We start from the raw sequence: 9,438 nt of genomic DNA, 5'->3' as shown, positions 1-9,438 counted from the left end.
GCTTAAGTGATCCGCCCGCCTCGGCCTCCCAAAGTGCTGGGATCACAGGCGTGAGCCACTGCACCTGGCCTGCTCCAGCAACACTTCTAAGGATGGTTTCCAAAGAAATGAGTGGACTGCTGCTCACATGGACTGCTGCTCACATCTGTATGCACATGGATGTTTATGATAGTCGTGCATTGTAAACAACCTAGATGCCTAACCACAGAGAACTGTTTAAATTACTGTACATCCATATAATGGAATACTATGCAGGTGTTAAAAATAATTGCATAGATACCTGCAAACATAAAAATATGTTCATGATATGTCATGATTAAAAAATAAGGTTCCTGGCCAAGTGCCATGGCTCACGCCTGTAATCCCAGCATTTTGGGAGGCCGGGACAGGCAGATCGCTTGAGCCCAGGAGTTCAAGACCAGCCTGGGCAACATGGTGAAACCTCATCTCTACAAAAAATACAAAAATTAGCCGGGTATGGTGGTGTGCACCTGTAGTCCCAGCTACTCAGGAGGCTGAGGTGTGAGGATTGCTGGAGTCGGGGAGGTCGAGGCTGTAGTGAGCCAAGATTGCACCACTGTACTCCAGCCTGTGTGACAGAACGAGACCCTGTCTCAAAAAAAAAAAAAAAAAAGTGCAATTTTAAAAAACAAATGATTACTTATAGCAAAAAGGCTAGAGGACATATGCAAATGTATACAGTATTTATCTCTGCATAACAGAACTATGGGTGTTTTTCGTTTTCTTCTTTTACACCTTTATGTGATGTGTTAATATTTTATCATTAGGGAAAAAACAGCAAAGCTATTTTCAGCTTGAAATGAAAAAAAAAGTTGATAAAGGGGATTGGGGCTTAGGTGATTAAAGGCAAGCATGTGAGTCAGACATGGCCTCCCAGCTCCTGCTGGACTGCTGCGCTGTCGCCAGACACTCAAGTTGCTATCAGGAGCACTTTTCTCTGTCAAAGTGACTGGCTTTTGTCATGCAATCCCCAAGTTATAATGGGAGGGTAGGATAGGCCCCAGAGCAGTTAGCTGAGCCAGCCCCACTCCGTGAGTTGGTCCTCTGGGGCTCGCCATACCCCCAGCCTCTGCATGGGGAACACCATCAGGGCCCTCGTGGCCTTCATCCCTGCTGACTGCTGCCAGAACTATGTGGTCAGGGACTTCCGTGAGATGCCGCTGGACAAGATGGTGGATCTCAGTGGGAGCCAGTTACGCCGCTTCCCCCTGCACGTGTGCTCCTTCAGGGAGCTGGTCAAGCTCTACCTGAGCGACAACCACCTCAACAGCCTGCCTCCGGAGCTGGGGCAGCTACAGAACCTGCAGATTCTGGCCTTGGATTTCAACAACTTCAAGGCTCTGCCCCAAGTTGTGTGCACCTTGAAACGACTCTGCATCCTCTACCTGGGCAACAACAAACTCTGCGACCTCCCCAGTGAGCTGAGCCTGCTCCAGAACCTCAGGACCCTATGGATTGAGGCCAACTGCCTCACCCAGCTGCCAGAGGTTGTCTGTGAGCTGAGTCTCCTTAAGACTCTGCATGCCGGCTCTAATGCCCTGCGTTTGCTGCCAGGCCAGCTCCAGCGCCTCCAGGAGCTGAGGACCATCTGGCTCTCGGGCAACCGGCTAACTGACTTCCCCGCTGTGCTGCTTCACATGCCCTTCCTGGAGGTGATTGACGTGGACCAGAACAGCATCCGTTACTTCCCCAGCCTGGCCCATCTGTCAAGTCTGAAGCTGGTCATCTATGACCACAATCCTTGCAGGAACGCACCCAAGGTGGCCAAAGGTGTGCGCCGTGTGGGGAGATGGGCAGAGGAGACGCCAGAGCCTGACCCTAGAAAAGCCAGGCGCTATGCGTTGGTCAGAGAGGAAAGCCAGGAGCTACAGGCACCAGTCCCACCTCCTCCACTTCCTCCTACGAACTCCTGAGGAGCTTCAGTTGCAAGTCAGTGCCAGGGACCCAACTGCAGCATGTTTTGGAAGCCTCTTTATTGGAGTGGAAAGGATGGTTCTGGGTCATTTGGGGGTGGCTCTGCTAGTAGAGACTGATGGAGACAGCCAGTTGGAATGCCATAAATCACACTGAGAAAATATTTCTGGCCAACAGCTCTTCTTCCAGAGGGGAGTTGTGTGCCAATGATGGCATGAGAATCCAGAGAATTCTTGTTTGCAAGAAAACAGCTTCTCCATGCAGATATTTTGAAACACTGAAGAGCAAAAAGGGCTGGGACACTTTGAACTCCTGCACTCTCCAGAAGTGACTGGTCATGAGGCTCATGAGCTCCTCAAATAAGGTATTTGTCATAGAATTAAATATTCTGGTGGTCTGTCCCTTTGCAGGACATATTTTCTTTACTGTAAATGACCATAAACAGTATCAATGTATCACTGAGGCCACTGAAAAGGACATTTCTACCTAGCCAATCAGTCAGATTCACAGAAAAAAGTTGTTTGATGTTGTAAAGGCTCAAGATGAAACTCTCCCCAGCAGTTTAGTGCCTGCTGAAAAGATCCCTGATGGACAATACCTCTGGTGGACTCCAGCTGCCCCTTTTATTATTATTAGAGACAAGAGCTCGCTGTTACTAGGCTGGAGTGCAGTGGCACAATCACGGCTCACTGCAGCCTCTAACTACTGGGCTCAAGCCTTCCTCCCGCCTCAGCCTGCCCAGTAACTGGTACCACAGATGTGCGCACCTGGCTAAGTCTCTAATTTTTTCGTAGAGATGAGGTCTTGCTATGTTGCTCAAGCTAGTTTCAAACTCTTGGGCTCAAGTGATGCTCCTGCTTCAGCCTCCCAAAGTGCTGGGATTACAGGCATGAGCCACCACACGCAGCCTTCAGCTGTCACCTTAAACTTGACAATGGCTCATGCTGATTTAGTTCATTTGCCCTAAAGGTTTGAGCCAAGATCTGCTCCCAGCAGTTCACTGTCACTGACAATGTTGGAAGTCATCTGGAAAAGATAACCTCTGTGGCAACGCAGTCTCATTAAAGTCAAGCCTTGTTGTGATTCCTGTCTACCTCCCTGAAGCAAAGCCTTTCTGATTATTCACACTAATGAGCCAGAGCTGAGCTAAATTGAATCCTTGTCCTTGGAGGAAAACCACATTTCCAGAAGCATATTAGTTTAAAGGTAGTAGGTGAGAAATGTGATCACTTGAAACAAGTACTTTGAAATCGGAATAGCAAGTTGTAGTGTATATAGGAAGCCTCTGCCTCTTTCACCTAGCATCTCTGCCTTTGTTTCAATGTGTTTTGATTTCTATAGACTGTTTTGACAGTGTATAAACCAAGGTATTTTGTTTTTTGAAAGTATGCAAATTGTGACCTTCTCACAAATACAAAAACTTTAAAGAAATTGTTGTCAGTGGGTGATTTAATAACACAATTCTTTATGTACTTGAACCTTTTCAGCAAACAAGGACACAGAAAGTGTCATCTTAACTAAAACATACAGTACCAAGTTTTTAAAAGGACCTTTTCCATAAAAGCATCTTACCCCAACGAAGTTTGGTTCTAAAATGACATTATACAGCAGACCTATTTTCATGTATGTCTTCCTACCAGAAATATTTCCTGCTAAACTAGAGGAAGAGAAAGTTCCATGATATTGCATAATTCCTTCCTACTGCCACCTCCCATCTGCAGAGCATTTGCAACCCATTGATCAGACTGCGGAAAAAGGCCCCTTTAATCATTTAATGTAATAGGTTTAAACTTTCAGGTCAAACGTATTTAACTCCTTTAGAAACAAGCCCAGATTTTGTTGGATAGTTAGGATTTATCTCATTCCTAATGATGGAAGCCAAATTATATTCAGCTGATGATAGAAACTTTTGTCAACAGAACTTGCATTCTAAGCTTAATCTATAGCAAGGTTTATCGATTGCTGACTTTCGTTTGACCCTATCTTCCCCTTCCCAAGATTAATTGGCCATTCTGTAGTTGCAGACTAGAACCATAAAACAGAGTGAAGCCAATTGATCCATACAGAACTCTCATCTACAGAGCTAACTGGTCTGAATCAGTAGTCAAATTATAAACATTTTGGCCCATCATCAAGCTGTTTTATTCTAAAACAATCAATACACAACAGACATTTCTCAAATGGTACGGTCAAGTGTTGGCTGTTGAATTTGCTTTCCAAAAAGTTTTCACTGTAGGTTTTCAATCAATTTTATAAATTATATAAATGCATACTTACATTTCTATAACCCTTCTAATGTTTTCTGAAAATGCTGACATAATTAGAAAGTAAAATAAGAAAATGTTGAAGCACCAAATGTAACTTTTTTGCTCCTGATTTTACGTCTTGAAACTCAAAGTGTTAATGCATCAAAGGGAAAACGTCTTCCAGAAGTTTACATAGGATTTTAGACTCCATAAACAAGAGTGATGCCAACTGAAATCTTTAACATTGAATCAATGGAAATGAATCAGCAACCAAGTTTGCTTCTTTATTTTGTCCTAAAATGCAACATCTCTAGAGTTTGTAATTTTACACTTAAAGTGGGTTTGTGCCCTAATAAGCAACTGAACTCAAACTAAAGGCACATATCCAACACAGTGAACCAGAAGCAACGTAGCATAGTGGCTAAGAACATGGCCCTTCAGACTACCTGGGTTCAAATCCCAGGTTTGCCAAGAACTAGTCAGTTATCATCTGTGTGCCTCAGTTTCCTCATCAGTAAAATGGTAACAGTTTTGGCAGGGCACTGTAAGGATTAAACCTATTACTGTGTATAAAATGCATAGAACAGTGCCTGGCATGTGACAGTGAAGGTTTACATAAAATGTTCTTTTACTAAGTATTACACCAGGCAGCACAACACCTATATTTACCCTAAAAGCAAGTGTAATTCCTTGCTTTAAGAAAAAAAAAAAAAGGTGGGGGGCATCCCATGATTTGCGGGAGAAAAAAAAAGTGGCAATAGAACAATAAAGCTATTTTCCCTTCAGAAAATTTTCAACCATAATATCTAAAGTCCTGAATATAAGAAATGTAACCACAATTTGGTCAAATGCTCCTGGCTTACCAAAATAGGAAAACACACAGACATGATTACCAAAGATGCATCTGCAAATTTCTAAATGAATATACTTTGATCCTTATCTATTATTCTAGAATTAACTTAATCACCAAAGTACTTGAAAACACGGGACTATTCCTTGGCATTAAATCTGTTTCTTAAGGGGCAGGAAGCATGTGACTGAAGACATGGGTCCTGTTAGATACTTTTACTCTGCCTTTTGCCTGTTTTTTGTTTGTTTGTTTTTAAGCATACTATTTGTCATCTTAGTACCACAGAAAGGATACTACTACTATTTGAAAACAACAAATGCATGCCTTTCTTTCCTTATGGACTGTCCACTTCTGGCAAACACTAAGCAGGTCTTACCACTGAATCATCAGTGCCTTGAACAGTTCCACTACACTTCTTGAAAATGGGAGATTTTGTCAGTACCCAGCCCACGGGACAGGAGGAAAGGCTGACACGTGGAGTGCTGCTAGAGGCCAGGCCAGGTACTTTCCTCAGGTTAAGTTAATTCATGTAATCTTTTCAATACTCCTTTGAAAAGTGCTATTATATACTGCTCACAATTTTAAAATCACAAATGAAATCAGGGTTATCTTTAGTCTTCATACTGAGAATCTGAAAAGTTCTATAGTAATTCTGATTTTTAAAAAAGTTCTCTTTATATCTTCTATTGATCTAATACGCTAATGGGCACACGGTAGACTTTATAAGGGTTTTGTACAGAGTATTTTGTTGACTTCTATTATTCAGAGCCCTGGCAAGAAACTGCATTCACCCCATGTGATTACATGGAGAGACTTTAGTGAAGACAGGGTGAAGTGGGGGAAAAAAACAATAGCAACCCAGACACAACAGCAGCAGCTGTCATCACCTGTAAGACTGAACAGGGTAAAAAAACTTTCATCCGGGCCCGGTGGCTCACACCTGTAACTCCAAAACTTTGGGAGGCCGAGGGGAGGTAGGCCACGAGGTCAGATCCAGACCATCCTGGCTAACATGGTGAAACCCCATCTATACTAAAAAATACAAAAAACTAGCCAGGCGAGGTGGCAGGCGCCTGTAGTCCCAGCTACTCAGGAGGCTGAGGCAGGAGAATGGCGTGAACTCAGGAGGCGGAGCTTGCAGTGAGCCAAGATCCTACCACTGCACTCCAGCCTGGGTGGCAGAGCAAGACTCCTTCTCAAAAAAAAAAAAAAAAAAAACGCCATTTCCCAAATCCATTAAGTGCTAAGAGCCATGGTAGAGGTGCTGACGAGTATAAAACATCAAACCCAAATTATCCTTCCTCAGAGAAAAACTGAAGGTTAACTAGGATAGATTTTAAGCTCCTAAGCACTTAGACCCATTCCAAATTTCTATTTTCAGGTCACAAGTCTTGTGAAAACAAAAACTCACTACTTCCATGCTTGCTATTTCTGAGTTAAAAGAAACTCCTTCCGTCCCTCATACACTGTTGGTGGGAATGTAAATTAGCTCCACCTTTATGGAAAACAGTATGGAGGTATCTCAAAGAAATAAAGTTACAACTACCATTTGACCGAGCCATTCCACTTCTGTGTATCTATTCAAAGGAAAAGAAATCATTTTATCAAAGACACCTGCAGTTGCAGCACTATTTACAGTAGCAAAATCACAAAGCCAACCACAAGCCACCAAAAGGTGACTGGACTTTTAAGAATGTAGTACATATACACCAATGGAATACAACACAGCCATAAAAAAGAAAAACAAATGTCCTCTGCAGCAACACAGATGGAGCTAGAGGCCATTATCCTAAGTGAACACAGAAACAGAAAATCAAATATCACATGTTCTCATTTTTAATGGGGAACTAAAGAAAAGCAATACCTGGACTTAAATATGGAGGAAATGGACTCTGGGGACTCCAAAGCATGGAGGGTAAGATAGGCATGAGGGTTGAAGTTACCTACTGGGTCCAGCGTCCAATATTTGGGTGATGGATATGCTAGAAGCCCAACCCCCATCATCACACATAATACCCTTGTAACTAAGCAGCACATGTACCCCAAATCTACAATTGTAAAAACTCCATCCTAAAACCGTTAACAGGCCAGGCGTGGTGGCCCAGGCCTGTAATCCCAGTACTTTGGGAGGCTGAGGCGGGTGGATCACAAGGTCAGGAGATCGAGACCATCCTGGCTAACACGGTGAAACCTCGTTTCTACTAAAAATACAAAAAAAATTAGGCAGGCATGGTGGCGGGCGCCTGTAGTCTCAGCTACTTGGGAGGCTGAGGCAGGAGAATGGTGTGAACCCAGGAGGTAGAGCTTGCAGTGAGCCAAGATCACACCACTGCACTCCAGCCTATGCGACAGAGCATGACTCCGTTTCAAGGAAAAAAAAAAAAACCATTAACAGGAGTTAGGTCTAGATCATACTTACCTCTGAAACTGAAAAGATTATTTGTGAACTTGAGATTTTTCTAAAGACAACAATCAGTAAAGGCTTCAAAATACATGAAAGCAAGGTATGGCTATATTTTGAATATAGTAGTTTTCATATTTTACTTTTCTAAACTTTTCATTGGCCAATCTGTTTTAAGGTCTTTGGAGAAAATATGCCTAAGTACCTAAGAAAATATGTGTAACTCCATGCCATCTGGTCCCTCAGGATAAACTCACCTGTCCCACCATATCCTTTGTGGGTTCTCTCATATGCTCTCCTGCTCCACCTACCTCAGTTGTGAGGATTACAACTAATGTGTGATAAAGCACTTAAAAAAATCACACAGCAGGTGGTACTGCTATTCAATCAGTGTAATTCTGATATCACATTTTTCTAGTTTTAATCTCACCTACAAATATTAAAATATTGAGACAAATTCTCAGATGTCTCAACTTTTCCCCTGACCCTGAAACAGAAACATGTTTGGTCTATCAGTGTTTCTTTAAAAATCCTTTGCTCCTTTATGGGAATGTCCCTCCATGTTAGCACAGCTGTCCAATAAAAACTCAACCTATTGGGCTCTTACTTCTTGTGTATTCTGCTACATACTGATGCAGTAACAGCCTCCAAATCTAGAGCTGCCTTTCAAACCAGCGAACTCAGTTCATACTTACACCCGTTCTCATTCTCTTATCCACTTAACCAAAACAAAAACCCTTTATAAAAAAAAAAAAAAAAACAAAACAAAAACAAAAAACCCAATCAGTAACAATACGTAAGTCTAACCATACTCTTCTTTAGAGAAATTACCTTACAAAGCATTGGAAAGAGGTGCTGAAAACCAGCCTGGGCAGCACAGCAAAGTCTGTCTCTACAAGTTAAAAAAAACAACAACAAAAAAACACATCAGTCAGGCTTGATGCCATGCATCTATAGTCCCAGCTACTTGGGCGAAAGAATCGCTTGAGCCCAGGAGATAGGGGCCGTACGAGCCGTGATCACACAACTGCACTCTAGCCTGGGGGACAGAATGAGATCCTGTCTTAAAAAAAGAAAAAAGTACTTAGAGCACATCATCTTGCAACATTTAATATGACTTTTCAAGCATAAAACATCACATAACATAGAGACCAGCCTGGCCAACATGGCAAAACCCCATCTCTACTAAAAATACAAAAATTAGCCAGGCATGGTGGCAGACTACCATGTAATCCCACCTACTCGAAAGGCTGAGGCAGGAGAATCATTTGAAGCTAAGAGGTGGAGGTTGCAGTGAGCCGAGATCGCGTCACACTGCACTCCAGTCTGGGGGACAGAGCGAGACTCCGTCTCAAAAAAAAGAAGAAAAAAAACACATCACAGAAAGCACTGTAATTTTTTCCAATGCAAGAGACAGCATCTGGACTACACAAAATTAAATGAGCACTAGTTTATGGCATTTTCACTAAACAAAATTAAATGGGTAATAAAATTTATATATATTTTTTGAGATGGGAGTCTCACTGTCACGCAGGCTGGAGTGCAGTGGTGCGATCTTGGCTCACTGCAACCTCTGCCCCCCAGGATCAAGTGATTCTCCTGCCTCAGCCTCCCAAGCAACTGGGATTACAGGCGCCAACCACCATGCCCAGCTAATTTTTGTATTTTTAGTAGAGATGGGGTTTCACCATGTTGCCCAGGCTGGTCTTAAACTCCCGACCTCAAGTGATCCACCTGTCTTGGCCTCCCAATATTAGGATTACAGGCATGGGCCACCACGCCTGGCCATAACTGAGGGTTCTTAAGGCTCAGCAACAAAACCAAAAGATTAATATATGGTGTGTTTATCACACTTAACTTGGGCTTATATTAATCAAGGTAATTATTTCAAAAATGTAGATGGCCAATCATTAATTAAGCTGGAAAATGCCATATTTAAAATAATCATTAATTTCCATTAAGTAGAGTTCAAACAGAATACACATATATAAGACATAAGAACCAAG

The 9,438-nt window shown here is 42.5% G+C and overlaps 1 protein-coding gene across 1 annotated transcript; it reads left to right on the top strand.

Annotated features, from left to right (window-relative positions):
- Window positions 1-684: 684 nt before the first annotated feature.
- LRRC10 (leucine rich repeat containing 10) lies at window positions 685-3,366 on the top strand. Its single transcript, XM_017894047.1, has one exon. The coding sequence runs from the start codon at window positions 1,095-1,097 to the stop codon at window positions 1,932-1,934; it is 840 nt and encodes a 279-aa protein (XP_017749536.1). The 5' UTR covers window positions 685-1,094; the 3' UTR covers window positions 1,935-3,366.
- Window positions 3,367-9,438: the final 6,072 nt, after the last annotated feature.

The sequence above is a fragment of the Rhinopithecus bieti genome, unplaced genomic scaffold (genome assembly GCF_001698545.2).
Source record: "Rhinopithecus bieti isolate Rb0 unplaced genomic scaffold, ASM169854v2 scaffold_25288, whole genome shotgun sequence".
In the NCBI taxonomy this organism is placed as follows: domain Eukaryota; kingdom Metazoa; phylum Chordata; class Mammalia; order Primates; family Cercopithecidae; genus Rhinopithecus; species Rhinopithecus bieti.
This window is presented reverse-complemented; position numbering and strand designations above follow the sequence as displayed.